The following is a 16,193-nucleotide window of genomic DNA, read 5'->3' as shown; positions in this document are numbered from 1 at the left end:
ACACTCGCCATCCATCACGGTTACGCCACGGCTCGGTGTCAAACGGGTGCATGGCTGCACCAGGTGAGGGTGTCTGAGTGCACCCACCTGCTTAAACGGGCTTTCGCAGTCAGACGATGCAAATAAATCCCACTGTTTTTTCACCTGAACTGCTTTTAATTAAACTAATAGTCTTGTCCCTTAACTTGACAAACGCTGCTTTGTGGACAGATGCTAACGGCTGCAGGTATTAGCAGTTCATTAAGGGGCCAAATCCCCACAGTCAAACTGGAATATGATCAAAGAGACAGGAAACCAGACAGCTGCTCCATTAGACATTCCAAGGGCTCCCTTGAATCTGTCAGTCAAATCTGTCTGTTGTCATGGCGACTTGGGATGCGTGCACACAGCCAGCCGAGGGTCCCAGAGCAAAAGAAGAGGTTGATTAAACTGATAGACCTGTTCCGACCTTTCTGCAGCTCCGATGTGTGGCGACAGTGGCTGCGTTAACACTGGTCTCTGCTCTATTACAGCGGCAGAGAAAAATATCTAATCTGATCCGACACCGTGTTGTGTCTGGAATGGTGTGCGTTTCATAAAGGCAGGTCTTGAATTTCAATCAAAACTAAATAGATTTTAAGATTTGTTTCCTCAAATCTGCAAATTGGCAAAACCATTGAAGCCATTAAATATTCCGTTTTGTGTGTTAAGTGTTAAAGGATGATTCGTTGATGGGTCTTTTCAGCTTTAAACTAAAACCAAAACCATCTTCAGACGTTCCTAAAGAGCAGGAAAAGATCAGCTTTCACATTGCTCACAGGGCTACAGCTGACATAATTAGACTCAATTAAAAGCTATGCACACTTGTTTTATGTATCTAGAGATACTGTAGGAAGGAGACCGATCAGGAGTTATCTTCTCCAAAAATGTCAGTCCCACTTTCACTTCCCCTCAAGTATCTCACCCGTCTCACTGCTCTATCTGATCGGACTGAACCAAGGTGAGCATGTCGTCATACACATGTACACGTACCAAGACCTTTGGGGGTGATCCCGCTGCACTCCAGCGGGTTGATGGCCCAGTAGTAGTACTTCAGGGTGTGCATCAGCTGCAGGACGGTGCCGACGCGCCGGATGGTGGTGTAGATGGTGGCGGTGCCGATGAACTCGGAGGAGAGGTACGTGTAGAGGGAGAGCTGGACCTGCACACAGCACACACACACACTTACACAGCGCTGCCTAAAACGGCTGACAGATGTGTGGGGAAGAAGACGTTTCCTGAGGAGAGGCTTCTGTGTTCGTTGTGTTTCTGGTGTTCAAACAAAAGACGCCGTTCTATTGTATAAAAGACAGTCGCAGGAGAAAGAGAGGGAACTTCCCTCCGGCAAAAGCACCAATGTTTACTGTTTTGTGTGATTTTGATGTTTGCGCCTGAAGCCGTCAGGCATCTGAGGAGCTCCTTACGCGGCGCTGACATTTAAGGACGCCGCTCTCTGATTGCTCATTTCCTCCTTCTGTTCCCCTTTTCCCTCTCCTAATATCCTTCTAACCACCCCCCCCTCCGTCGCCCGCACACAGATCGGAGTCTGACGCACGCTCGCCGGTCCCTGAGCTCGTTACGGCGGCCGCAGCGCCGCCCTTAACGAGGCGGCTCTATTGAAGCGGATGGAATTAGCCGGACCACACCGCGTTACGGCTCGTCTGCGGCGAGGAACGCGCTCACCTGGCCCGAACGGCCTTCATTTCATCACACTCGACTAGAAGTGTTTACCTGCTGCGGGAAGCGATAGGAAATCCTTGATCATAACACAGGAGTTCATCCACTGCTGCGAATGTCGCTTGTAACAAACCTTCCCCAGCGTCGGAAAGCGACCGTGTTTACTGCGAGCGCTTGGTACAGAAAACAAGCTTGTCACTTTGGTGCTCGGGAGATGTTTATGGCAGACGAGGTTCAGATGTAATTTCAAGTCTTTCATTATGACCACAGCTATTCTTGCCAATAAAAAGGTGATGATAACTCCCCGAGAAGTGGAAAATAATAAAGCTAAGATTAAAGGATTAAGGCGTTTCCTGTGAGTCTTTCTACATTATCATGGTTGCCTTGTTCACATTATAGCCCTGCTGCATACTGGCAATGTCGACTTTCATCGTTAAAACTATAGGTAATGAACAGAATGTAAAATGTGGGTATGTTATTGGCTAGTGGCGCTATTACTAACAGGTGTGTTAGATTCTGGATTACTTATTTGCGTGAGCAGCAGCTTAACGCTGGCACGCAGAGGTGGGTACTGGGTCAGAGCAGACAGGGAGTCAGGAAGTTTTGAGAACAGGGGAGGCCAAAGCTGACTGGCCCCAGAGGAATGCCAGAAACGCTCTCATCTAGTTCAGGGTGAGAAGGAAAAAGAGGGCGTACACAGCTCTCTCCTGTCCTGGAGTCTTTTGAAATGTCATTTTCTCTCTTTGTTTCACATGCTCGCATGTTCTGTCCTTTCTCTACAAGATGAGCCAGCTCCTCCATCCGTGTCCTACCACCTCTTTCTTATATTATTGTAAAGGCCAGTGGTCACAGATGTCGGCTCCTCCTCTGCCTTTGTTCCACGCTGCTCACCTGCCTGCATGCTAGAAGCACCAAGCTCACTGTTTCCCGCTCGCCATGATTCCCATATTTAGACACACAACAGACCTTGGCAGGGGTGTGTATCCAGATGGCAGCGTTGAAGAGGACATGGTCACAGAGCTGCTTGAGAAGCGGGGCGCCGTGAGGTAAACCGTCCAGATACTTGGCGAAGGACAGGAACTGCTCAAGTACCGCCCTGGTGATGTGCACTCGGGATGACTGGACCAAGAAACGGGAGAAATGATTGTGATGATATAACATGAGAAATATCACGGCTGCTGACCTTCACCCAGCAGTAGTGACCCCTCTTACTGACCTTCTCTAGCAAGTACCCGATCACCAGGAAGCCTTTCCCTCCCAGCATCTGCTCCTGCATGGCCACCGAGCTCTTCAACAGCTCCACCAGGAACGCCAGCAGAGTAGCACTGCAACACACATGTGTTTCACACATGAGCACGTGACGACCTGCTCCATGTTTGCTCTACTCCTCCACCCCCACATTGGCTTCCTCATTCATTAGTCATCAGCCTGCTTGTTTCTCATCAATGTCATCCTGATGATGTTTCCTAAATAGTCTGACAGCAGTGAACATGATGAAGATACTGCCTGTTAACTGCATTAAGGCTCATGGTGATGAGTGTGATACAGTATCACAACCATCTGAGGAGAAGAACATACTGAAGACTTCAGGTAAAACCACAGACTCTTACTCTTCATTACCCACACTGCTCTCTGAAATCTGTTATTCTAGGTTGAAGCATAATTAATCTGAGTCTCTTAGATGAAGACACAAATCTTTTTTTCCCCACATCATTTCTCTGCTTCTTTCATTGAGTTCACTTAAGGGTCAGCTGCAGTAGCTGTTGAACATTAAATTAAGACATTATGGAGCTTCACTCAATTCATTTTAAATTAATTTATAGTCTATAGCATATCATTAATTTCTGTTTATTCCTGCAGACAGCTCACCAAACTGTTGTGTCCACGCTGCTGTCGTTGAGCTGTTTGTAGTCCAGCTGAGCGAAGAGAGGGAACAGGACCTGGATGCCTCCTATGGAGTGGATGGCACTGTGGATGGAGTGGGTAACAATGGCCTTTACATCCTGCAGGAAATGAAGAAAAGCGTCAACACTCACAGAGCCGTTAACAATTAAACAGCTCTATAAAGCAGAACAGCGGGTCTAAAATACAGCATAACTACAATGATTAATGGAACAGTCGTTAACCTTTTAAACCTATAGTTTTAACCTGAATATGAATTTAAGCATTAGAATATTATTATGCATAATGTTCTTTTATGTGTTTTTAATATACTGGTTTATGGTCTTACTTCCACACATTCTTGTTATTGTGTATTTGAAGTGAGGAACTGACGTACTTTGTTATTAGAGGTCATTTATGAATCTGGAGAAATAAAAAGTGAAATGATTTTAAATCTGCCAAAACTAAACATTAGCATTATAGAACAATGACTCCCCCGCTAGTACTAGACTCTAACTGCTGCTTGAACTGCTCATTTTTCTAAGAAAGAATCTTAGAAATGGAGTTGTGTGGGAAAAAAAGACAGAACCCCACCAACCTTCACTGAAGGACACTTCAAAAAAAGTGTTTGCCCACATTTACCTATGAGCAATATTCTCAAAAGGAAGTAGAAATACCAGCCGAGCCTTCTTGACATGGAAGTGAAATAGGCCTTGCTTGTATCGTTTGGACGGTTTAGAGGATGAGCGTCCACACTGACCTGGAGCATGAGCGCGTGCGGTGAGTGGACGAAGATGGACGGATTCTCCCTGGGAGACGACTCCAGGCAGAGCTGTGCATCCGTGGCCTTGGCATTGTAGGTGAAGGAGATGGAGCTGGCCAGCTTGCCATCGTACAGCACCTGCTTGTGGTGCTCAGCCAGGTGGATGTCGCTCTCCGACTTGAACTTGAAAGTGCTCTGCAGGGACGGGGAAAGAAGAGGAAGGGGTCAAAAAAAAAAAAAGAGACACGTGTCCCGAGACGGGGAAAGTGTGAGCGTGCGACTGTGTGAAAAAGTTCATCGCCCAAAATGGAGTCGGCTTAATTGCAGCGCGAGCCATGTGTAAACAACACAGCATTAGCTTAATGAACGCCGCGCTAACCCGGGCACTAATTCAATTAGCCCAGAATAAGAGATGAAGAGGGAGAGCGGATGTGTGGGAGAGCAGCACTTGGAGCTCCAAATTTATCTTCTCTCTTTGTAGTCCTCGAACAAAAACACACGGGGAAGAGAACAGACGCAAACTGACACACTTTTGTGTCTTTACGTTCCTTCCCATTACATTCTTGTCCTCCATATAACAAGGCAGCTAAGCCTTTATCTTCCAGAATATGAAATATGTTTATTATGGATGATTTTCTTGTTACAGCCTTTCAGAAGAGGACAATGCAGTACTTCTTCTAAATTATATATTTGGGATGATGGAACTGTAAAGAATAAAAGGCAAGTGCAGGCTTATTCTCCTCTGGCTACATTACAGAAATATTATAAATAAAAAATCATTTGTTTCTTCCAGTGTAGATATTGCAGGAGGCTGCATCTGGTCTCTGTGTGCACATCTGTAGCATCTATTTCTGTCTTTGTGCACAGCTCGGCAGGGCCATATATGCTGTGGTGGTGCTTCTAAACATATAACTCTGAGCCCGGGCTCAGTGTTATATGTTTAGAAGCACCACCACCACATGAATGGCCGGTGAGCTGCTCTGCCACCCTTCGGAGCAGCTCCAGGCGAGAGGCGCGCTCCCCTCCGAGCGGCGGGGTCCCCAGGTGCCTGGCTCAGCCTAACTGCAAAGAAGAGCCCCCGGCTGCTCACAGACCTGCAGGCCTGTCTTGTTCTGAACCTTTCATCTGACGTCTGCTGTGGAAAATGTGCCCTGAGCAGTTTCAACCAAGCAGCACAAAATTTCACACCGGAGCAACAAGCCTCGGCACAGTGCAACATCCTTATCTCGGTCCAAGCGTTTCCTGTACGAAACCATGTGTTCAGCTGTTTCTGCTTCCATTCATTTATCAGACTAATATGTGACACAAAGGATTACGCGTAAACCTCTAAATAAGAGCGGAGACCACTAATGCATTTCACCTAAGCAGCTGTGTGATAAAGACGATATAACAAATATAAACACTGCAGCGTGTGTGTGGGGAGAATCAATCACAAATGCAAATAAATTGCTCTTTGGTTTGTTTTGAAGTTCAGTGGGCCGCGGCAAACACTTATTAAAATGCACATTTTTTGCAGCGCAAGCCAATTTATTGTGGGTCATTTCTGAAGCACGCGCGCGCGTGTGTGTGAGCTTGCCTTGCTGACATTTTGAAAAGGCATCAAAAATGTTCTCTCTTTTATATATTAATGTATACACCTTTATACAGCGGTGCTTTAAAACACGTGCCCTTCAATTGCTTGCACAAACACACACAGGGCAGATACGACACTTCCCTGTAGAGATAACCACACACACACACACACACACACACACACACACACACACACACACACACACACACACACACACACACACTACAACCCCACACAGTCGACTCCTCCAACAACGCGTCTCACGTCTGCATTTAAAAAAGTTAATTCTGATTTCAGGAAATGAAACCTGCTGAAGTTTTTTGTACATAGCACAAAAACACTTACATAATACAATTACGAAAGCTGACACACACGTGCGCAAAACAACAGACATACAATACAGGTGTCCAGATTCACATGGTTCATTAATTACGCCGTGGCCAGATTGTTGGCAGTTCCTCTGCACAGAGGACATCTGGACTCCTGTTGAGGAGCGCAGCGAGCAACACGCTCAACAATGTGAGTGGCAGGTCTGATGCGCAACACACAAAAACCCCCAGTCCACGCAGAGAAACGGGACGCTGCCTTCCATCTCCTCCCGTCATTAGGAGAGCACGGAGGCGCTAAACGGCGCACATACTATATATTCAGTACGCACAGCGTGTCGGGCATCGTGAGCGCGTCAGGCGAGAAGAGCTCAAACGCTCGCTGGGCTGAAGGCTTGTTTAGCAGGGCGAGCAGACGCTGTCAGCTTTTCGCTCCTCATTACTGAACAGCAACACTGACACTGGCTCAGGCCAACGCGCACACACACACACCCACAGTACACCATACTGTGCACAATACGCAAAAGGTCCCCTCAACACTGATTAGGCATTACCCAGCGAGCAGCCTGTCATGTACACACATCGTCATCTGCACTGCATGTGATGAGGACTGGCCTACATTTGCATCAAGTCAGGAATCCATGTGACAGAAGCGGAGTTCCTCTGGCGTTGTCCTTTAACAGCTACACACACACACACACACACACACACACACACACACACACACACACACACACACACACACACACACACACACACACACACACACACACACACACACAAAAAAGCCTGCCCACTCGTCGCTACCACGCCAGCACCGAGGGCCCGTGGCTTTGAAACAACTGAGGCGTTTAACGGCCTCTTCTGGACATCTGACGAGCCCATTGTGCGCCATGCAGAGAGGCAATGGTCTGACTGATCAGCCCGAGGAGCGTGTGGGCCGTGACAGAGCGAGGCATCAGCAGTGGTGGCGGAGAGGCAGCATACGGGAGCAACGCCTGATCTAACTTTACATGGGCTTTTAGGAAAAAGCCATGAGGTTTATCAACCTTCACCTTCACTCAGGTTCGTTTTTAAGCAGCGTCTTGATTCCCTGTTTTACAATTCAACACAGAGCAGAGTATCAGCGTAGACACGGATGAATTTTGATCTTGGAGGTCAACTTTTATCCATTTTCCTCTTTTGTTTGTTTTTACAGCAAACACATTGTGTTCTGCTCAGTCTAGGATCCTTTTTTCACTTACTACTTTATTTCCCATGGTCTACAATCAATCTGGACCATTTTTATGTGATGTCAAACCACAGTTATGTAGGTCTAATAACATCTCTACAACAGCTCTACTTACGGCGGAGTATTGTATCCTCCACCTTCTAATCTTCAATATGCTTCTTGGTAATTAAAGCATTCTCCTGTCTCGGTATAAACGATTTCTAGGTAGCGGCGGAAACACCAGCAGCTGCTCGCACACATCAGCAGCCTCTGATATCTGCACAGTCTCATGGCGCTGAAGTCTTGACAGCTTTGGACACCTTCATAAACAAGCTGTAAGTGGCCCGCGGCGAGCGAGTCTGCCAAAACGAGACGCAGACAGCTGGCTAGGTGTTGCTGCATCTCAGCTGTCTCCAGTAGCCAGGCCAAAAGGCAGAGACAGGGCTTTTTAATGCCATCGGCGCTCAACACCCAACATGGTGACGCCTCATTTGAATAATTGTTTTTACCACAGGAACGTTAAGTTTTCTGTCTCAAAGCAAAATTCACCCTTGGAAATTTTCACGCTGCCAATTTGACAAATTAATTTGCGATATCCTGAGAGGTCCGGTACTTAGTGCTGTGTGATAGTGAGGTAATTTAGCTTTTGTTGAAAGAAAAAAATGTAAAACATCCTTGAGTCCACTAAATTTTCCATTCGACGTTCCCGTACACGCATTCTGGGGTAAAGATGTGATCTTTACCTTGTATCCGGGGCCAAGCTGGTGGATGGCAAAGATCTGAGCTGGGTTCAGCGCTTCGCTGAACACGTAAATGGCTCCGAGCTGGCCACAAAACACCCTGTTAGCGTCGGCCGTCTCTGAGGAACCCAGGAAGCATTTGTCATAGCTCTGAAATAAAGTGAAAAAACAAAAGAAAAGTTAATCATCTGACACAATGCGCTGCATCACAGAAAGGAAATGCAGCTAAATCAACCACATGTGCTCGGCAATAACCTCTTTGCATTACAATACACAGGTTCATTGACCTTCACATAATAGAATGCCTCAGACATAATTATTCTTCCTATTCATCCTAAGCTCAGCAGGTTGGTGGTGAAAAGCTCTGTTGTAACTTTGCTATCACCCACTATTAGATTTCTTCCATCTACTACATCCTACTGATACCTTTTATCACAATACGATATCATTCTTCTGCTTCTTCAAAGTGATGAAATAAGTTTTATCTCCCACCTTCAGGCCAAAACAAACTCCGATAGCATCAATAAATACCAAGAGCTGCTCTTTCACTCGTGCGCTGAATGTTTCTTTTCTTACGGGTCCTTCAGCGAGCTTTGGGAACTGAAACGTTTTACTCCAAGGTCAAAGAATTTATTACACGGAATCACACCAGACGCAGTAAACGCAGTAATGCGAGAGTTAACCAGGAAGATGTGTCGGCCAAGGTCACACTACCTGCTGACTGCCGAGTGAAAAAGCTGGAAGCTGGACTTTGGGTTTGAGTGGGCCTGTGATGGAAGAGAGCCCAAGGGCAACTCTGCCCCGGCTGATGAATGCAGAGGGCAAACCTCAAATGTTTGCCAATGTCACCATAGGAGGGAAACGTGAAGTGCAGCCAGACCAGGAAAACTTTACTTGGGAATAAAACTTCCATCAAACTTGGTTTCAATAATTTAAATGATAATCGGAGCCAACTCTGAATCACTGCCTCCCACATATTATTCATTCACCACTATTCAACTGTTGTTTAAACATTAATGATGTTGATCACTACATGTGCTGTAACAACACGATGGCTCTCCACTAAGCCTGTATGGGGGCACTTACATCATTGGTGTTGACGTGCCAGGCCATGTCGCCATATGAAACCAGCTGACCGTTGACATAGCAACGAATCTCCGAGTTCCTCCAACGATTATAGATGTGGACGATACTGATCATGTACCACTGAAAAACAGGAAAACACAAAGAGATGATGCATGGAAACAAAGGAAAACTGAATTATCATCTTATTGTACTACTTAATTTTCTTGTTGTAATTAACTTAATTTCCTATTTTAGATTAATTCAGACAGTTTCATGTTATTTTTCATCACATATCTCCTGTTCCTTATCTCCACTGCTCGATGGATGCTTCTGTATATTGTTTTGCACGCTGTGGGTGAACTGGTTCATTCAATTAGACCACCGCAAGGGAAAACCTGTTTAAGCCTGCGGTGAGCAAAATGTGCTGTTTTAGTTGCTGCACTTAAACACAAACTACTGAGAGATATTGATATGCGCCTCCTGCTGTCTTGCAATATTAACAAAGCTCTCGCTAACATTTTATCTCTATAAGAGCGTTACCTACCGTGAATTCATTCACAAATGTTCTTGTTTCTACTCAACTTAGCTCCTCTCTCCCCTAAACTCTAGTGTGCTGTCTCTCTGAGCCTTCTGCTACCAAACAAAGCACCAAATCTACTATTTCAGCATATTCCTTGGCTTCCTGGATGAAGACTGGAGAGGAGGGCAAGCTACAAGCTGGGAAGTGAATCATATAGTACCACACATACTCCACATGCACACACATTAACACATGCACACACCGGACACAATGGTGTGAGACATGGTGACTTCTAAATGATCAAATTAAACCACTGGGAACTTTGTTAGGCAGTGCAGCGATGTCACTGAGTCAGCGAATTCTGCAGAGGCCATCTCATCAAGTGGATGTGTGTTGATGTGGACATTCACTAGTGTGTGTGTGTGTGTGTGTGTGTGTGTGTGTGTGCGTGTGTGTGTGTGTGTGTGTGTGTGTGTGTTTGTGTGTATGTAGCGGCAAAACGCTGACAGTGCAGGTGAGGAGTCTGCAGGTCTCTATTGACAGACCTTATCCACGCTGATCAACACTCCTGAGTGCAGGGAGAGATGCTGTGGAAGTGGGCAGCGACGCCCTGCTCATGAGCAGTGTGTGTGTGTGTGTGTGTGTGTGTGTGTGTGTGTGTGTGTGTGTGTGTGTGTGTGTGTGTGTGTGTGTGTGTGTGTGTGTGTTCTTACCTTTCGGGGCTGGAAATCGTATTTGACACAGTGCTGAAAGCCTTTTCCTTTCGATTTTAGTGACGTCACGATGAGACAGTTTCCCACAAAGTGAGCGGAGTAACCGATTCCTTTACTGGTGCGAAAGCTGCAGAAGAACCAGAAAGAGTCGCTTTCATTTCTGCGGCTTCCTAATTTAACGTCCGAGTCTCTCGGCTCGCAAAAATAAAAGCTCCGTGGTGAGAATAAATATAGCATTTGAGGCTCTGCGTGACAAAACGCAGTTCGCTGTTGAAATTCATTAGAAGGACTTTGAATGTTTTTTAATAGACATGCCAAGAAAAGTGTTCAAACGTAGATAAATGACATTTTAGCCATGCTGTCTGGGTCCATTTGTCACACAGGTTTATTGTAAACAGTAGCTGATTCAAAGATTTTGTACGAGTACATAATTAAACGATTACTTTGGTAGCGTTTCTCACAAACCCCTGGTGATGCTGACAATCCCCTTCTCTCCATCTTCCCCCCATCGTGTCTGTTTTCCCACCTCCGTTTAAAACCCAGTCCCAGGCTTCTACACAAGCAACAGGAGATGCTTCACTGCTAAAACTGGCCCAGAGGGATCACGCACGGAATGCAGATGCAAATCCATCTGAAGTGAAACCCATGAACCTGTTAGGACTGCTTACAGTGCGTTAGCGCAGCCTTCATGGTTCAGAGAGACCATGGTAACACCAGCGCCAGAGGAGAGAGCGCGCGCCTTCTTTCGCTCCACACTTACCATGACAACCTGACAAAAGGTTACTTACAGTAGGAAACAGGATTACATCCCAACCCTTAACCAGAATAAAGCCCGCTTCTGTAATCCAGAGACTATAAGTGCACGTCATCCTGTGAGCCACTAGCTCCCTGATTCTGTAGCATTAATGAATCAGCGCCTGAGTCAGTGAGGGAGGACGCTGGTTAGCGTCCCAGAGTGAAGCGGTGGAGAGAAGGAGCCCAGCAGCAGAGCAAAGGGGTTCAATTACAAAAGAAGGTCAAACCTAATGAAGCTTCACAGCAGCTAACGACCTTCACTAGCCATAGCAACAGCGAGGCCAGCGAGCGCTCTGACATTTTAAACTTACGCTCTAGTTCATTATCTGTTTACCTATTAACGTTCTGTCTGTGCCATTCAATCTGATGACTTAAATGTTCATCACCTACTGTAGAGTGACGCTCTGTGAGACGATGCATCTCATGTTCAAGAAGAGGAGACGCTGCTTTTCTTGGTTTGATATTGCTGTAAATTGCATATCTTTTCAACATCTAATTCAGGCTGTGGTTAAGCCCATCGTCATTCAGTTCATTTCTCACTTTAACCAGATTGCCACGCGACACAGACATGAGCACTGAACCGAGCTGAACCAGCTTTGCACCGTTTCATCCCAAAGCATTTTCTGACTTTTTCTTTTTAAATCTGAACACGAGTTATAAAAAGCTGAAAAATAAGAGTCTGCACAGAAAGCCTTTTGATACCAATTCTGAGGAGCTGACACAAAAACCTGAAGCCTTTTCTTCCTATAAACTCCTCTCTCACAGCGCTGGCAAGCGTGATGTCACTGGGTCAACAAAACGGCAAAGAGATCACAGATTTGCCGCCAATAAAAATACTCTGACAGCACTGAAGTGCTGGAGATTGTGGATCTTCCACTGACGCTTACAAAGCAAAATTTCTTTCACTGTATCTCATTGCGAGGATGAGATGTTACGTAATATCCCTAATGAGTGCTGTTCTACTTACCAGTAGAGGTACGGCTTGTCTTTATCCACATTAATGTTGTTGAGTGGATCCTGTCTGAACCAAGTGTTGATAGTGAATCCGTTCTGATAAGGCCATTTGGCAATTGGGGGCAAAGCTATAGCCTGCAGGAGGATACACACATCAGAACAGCTGTGTCACTCACTTTGTTATTACAGTACTTGGCTCCCTCGCTCTCGACACGCACCCTCCTGCTCTGATAGAGCAAGTGCCAATTAAGAAGTGCTGACTGACTGTATATGAGAACTGAAGGACCCTCTAACAATCTGTATGCACAACAAGTAAATTAGACGTAACGAGGCTCAGATGTGTGTGTATGTTTTGGTCAGCCTCACCGCTGCACTGCGTCCTGGGAAGTTGAAGAAGGTATCAGGACCGTGTCTCTGAGGCATCTGGTTCAACACGGACAGGAGCTTGATAGCATGTCTTGGCTGGAGGAGGGAAAGCGATAGCATTATGTGGCAAATGCTGCATTTCAGGGGCACAGGGGAGAAAAAAAAACACGGTGTGACCTCACGGCTGTGCCACAACTCAACCAGATCAATAACTCTTCAATCACCTCCACCCTCCCCCCAACAACACCTCATCAATACCATGGCAACCCCAAATCGATCGGCCTCTGGAGAGTCTGCTAGGGGGGGAGGAGGAATTACAGAGAAATAGGGGCGAGGTGGATGAGGTGTTGATCGTTATTGAGCAGAGGAGGTGTAGAGAGAGGGCACGGGGGACGATTCACGGTGTTGCTGTGGACCACTGATCAGTGACCAGGGTTTTTCAGTGCCAGTTGGGCTGGAGGGAAGATTGACGAGAGGGGATTAGAGTATATTGACATATATATAGTAAGCAGCAGTAGCTGTCAAACGGTCACACGGGCCACGAGTGGGCAAAGACGGTGGAGGTTTAGCCTCATAAAGCCACACTAAATGCCCACAGCTCGGTTTTAAAGCATCCACCCTGAATCAGCTAAACTCAGCCACTAGATGCCGGGCCAATCAGCGAACTACAGGGAGCAGTTAAGATGACAACAACAAGTAGCACTTAAATGAATCTCATTAACAGCTACTCAGAGGCATCAAGGCTGCAGAAGTAAGCATGACTCAGCAAACTGCACGACCCATTTCCCCCAACCATTACATTTGGAAATGAATAATATAAAGACCTTAATAAATGATCAACACCAAATTACACCCTGCTACAGTTAAATAAACAATGCATGAATGTGATCAAAATTAAATAATGAATATCTAAAAAATATAAAAACAAAACATTCTGCATTCATGATGGTTTCACCTTCACAACTTACAAACAACAAAACCCTCTGTTGAATTATTAAAATAAATAACAAGAGAACTTAAACATGTAATATGAGCTGAATTGTCCTTGTCTTGACATCCATTCGTTAGTTTCGTTACACTACACAGTCTGTGTAGTGTAGTTGCACAACCATCTCACTAAATGATGTCACAACTAACAGCAGACAATTAATCTGGCTTTAAACAGATATTAATAATAGAACAATGATGTGAGTCTCTCTTGATTCCAGCAACAGTAAAAACGATGACATCATAATTAAAAGGAGCTTGTGAATAAACATGTCCAAAGCTGGTTAACAAAATCAAAAGTAGAAGAAGCACAAAATCATCATCATCATCATCATCATCACCAACTCACCCAGATGCCATTGTCTCCTCTCAGCATACTGAAGAGTAGCTTCAGCTCCTTGACTGTGATGCTGTAACTGGCCATGACTCCCAGCATGTCCACCAGCAGGTCTGAGGAATCCAGACACAGGCAGAAAGTGAGTGTGAGACAGCAGAAGCTTGTGTCACTCTCATGAGCGTCTCTGTGAGTCAGCATTTAGAAGTGACACGCTGCGAGTGTTGAGGAATCAATTATTAAGTGCAGCCATCCAGCTACTCAGAGCCGCTCCGCGGTTTACTAAACACACACAACCTTGAATCTCTGCAGAGTTGCTGTGAATAGCGCTCCTTCACGCCGCAAACGTGCACACTACAAAGTCATTTTTAATAAGTCAGGTAACATGAGCTGAAACTCAGAGGAAAAGTGCTCTTAGCGATTAACTACACAAACAAACTGCTTTAATGGTCTGGCTAATGCAGGATCTCCATCAATCAGCTGAGCCAGTGTAGTATTTACCTCTGAATAACAATACGCAGTGTAAAATTACCTTTGTCGTCAATGAGTGAGCCAATCTGCTTACAACGGCTCCTCTTTCCCATTAGGCCTGCTACTGGAGATATGTATGGAGTCTTCCCACAATATTTCATTAGCCGGAGCCCAGCGATAGGGAATAGAGCAGAAGGCTTGCTCACCGAGGTGCAAGTGGAAAACGAAATGCACAATGTCCCAGTTATAGAGGCCCTGAGCTCTGTTTTTGGTACAATCAGTCCATGTAGGTCATTTTAAATAGTTTTAGAAAAGTCTTAGAATCACGGTTGAGGAAGTCTGTGAGAATTGGCATTAAATTGATTTAAGCAGCAAAGGCCCTGCCGCGGTGGGCAGTAATAACTCACAGAAGTTATGAAACACATTAGGTTCCCTGCAGTGGTGGAGAGCAGGACGGAGAGGACACTAGAGGGAGGGGAGGCGCGAGCGCCGCCCCGGAGCATCCGTAAAGTGAAGTCAAGGTCGATATGATCACGTACACAAACAAATGTGGACGTGCTAGTCTGTAATAAGTCTCCCATCAGAGCGCACACAGAAACATACTGTGGCCATTGCATGTGGCTGCATGTGGTTTGCTGGAAATGCAGGGAACATCTACTGATTGGGAGATTCTGTCTCAAATAAAATGACCACTAAGAGTTTATTCATTGTGGAAAATGAAGTCATCAAGTTTCTCACCGGCGATCATGTCGTCCACGGTGCTCATCTTGAGCAGGACCTGCTGGATGAGGCCCACCTCCGTGCTGGTCTGCAGGTTGCGGACGCTCTTGCGGAGGATGGCGGTGAACATGCTCCAGATCTCAGCCTGGCACGTCACCTCGCAGTGGGACAGCAGCTCCACCATGCAGCCGATGCTCTCCGCTTCCTGGATGATGAAGTTCATCTCCAGGTCAAACTCGCCGCCCACCAGCTGGAGGAGGAGGAGGAGGAGGAGGAGAAATGGAGGCCAGAATAAAGGTAGGTGGACGGGGTGTGATGGAGTGAATAGGAGAAGAAGAAGAGAAGGAAAGGGAGAAGATGATTTAGTAAAGCGTTTAACCTTTTGTCTGTAGTAGAGGTAAGTCTGAGTTGTGATGGATGCTGATTGTGGTTGGGGAAGCATTTCTTCTGCTGAGGGCCACACATGCTGCAACAAATAGCCATCCCTCATGTGTGCACATACACTAACCTCCTCCCTGTCTCCTCACCGCTCTCTCTAATGTGAGCAGAGCAGCACTCTCATGCAAGAACCAGCACTCTCCAAATACAGCAGGCATAAAAATGGCCTCCGCCGCTCCGTCGCGTGCACAGATGCACACGGGTTGCACAAATGCACATGGGCACAGATTAGTGCACCTTTCAGGCCCCGTCCTCTCGGATGGCATTAGTCACGGGATACTTCACTTTTAAAATCGAGTGCAAATGTTTTGTCTGGTAATGGCTGCAGCGCTGTAATTACTTGTGAAAGTGCAGCCTTCGTATCGCGCAACACAAGCGTACCCACGCGGTTCATCCTCGGCACACTGCGCTCTCCAGGAAACGGTAGCCATGGCAACCAACAAGCTAAGAGAACACCGCCGAGGATATTAAATCTGATTAAACGGAAACACGCGGCACGTTATGAGAAGAAAGATTACGAGTGCTTTACAATAAGGAGAGAGGAGTCTGCTTCTGATCAGAGGTGAGTGAGTGTCTCTGTGTCGGTGCCAGTGAACAACAGGCTCAGGGTCAATTCGTGTTCAATAAGAGCTTACAGCAAGT

General features: G+C 46.1%; 1 protein-coding gene across 7 annotated transcripts in view; it reads right to left on the bottom strand.

Moving 5' to 3' along the window:
- Positions 1-16,193, bottom strand: part of nbeaa (neurobeachin a) — a 61,239-nt gene that overhangs the window by 27,044 nt on the left and 18,002 nt on the right. For all 7 annotated transcript variants that reach the window (XM_029174654.3, XM_029174656.3, XM_029174655.3 and 4 more), the window contains exons 2-13: positions 15,132-15,363; positions 13,938-14,038; positions 12,602-12,697; positions 12,249-12,370; positions 10,487-10,613; positions 9,275-9,394; positions 8,192-8,338; positions 4,337-4,534; positions 3,565-3,698; positions 2,912-3,020; positions 2,662-2,814; positions 1,012-1,180 (exon numbers count right to left, since the gene is read on the bottom strand). In XM_029174654.3, the coding sequence (XP_029030487.1) occupies positions 1,012-1,180; positions 2,662-2,814; positions 2,912-3,020; positions 3,565-3,698; positions 4,337-4,534; positions 8,192-8,338; positions 9,275-9,394; positions 10,487-10,613; positions 12,249-12,370; positions 12,602-12,697; positions 13,938-14,038; positions 15,132-15,363 (1,708 nt within the window). The remainder of the gene's footprint in view (positions 1-1,011; positions 1,181-2,661; positions 2,815-2,911; positions 3,021-3,564; positions 3,699-4,336; positions 4,535-8,191; positions 8,339-9,274; positions 9,395-10,486; positions 10,614-12,248; positions 12,371-12,601; positions 12,698-13,937; positions 14,039-15,131; positions 15,364-16,193) is intronic.

The sequence above is a fragment of the Betta splendens genome, chromosome 14, assembly GCF_900634795.4.
Source record: "Betta splendens chromosome 14, fBetSpl5.4, whole genome shotgun sequence".
Classification (NCBI taxonomy): Eukaryota; Metazoa; Chordata; class Actinopteri; order Anabantiformes; family Osphronemidae; genus Betta; species Betta splendens.
This window is presented reverse-complemented; position numbering and strand designations above follow the sequence as displayed.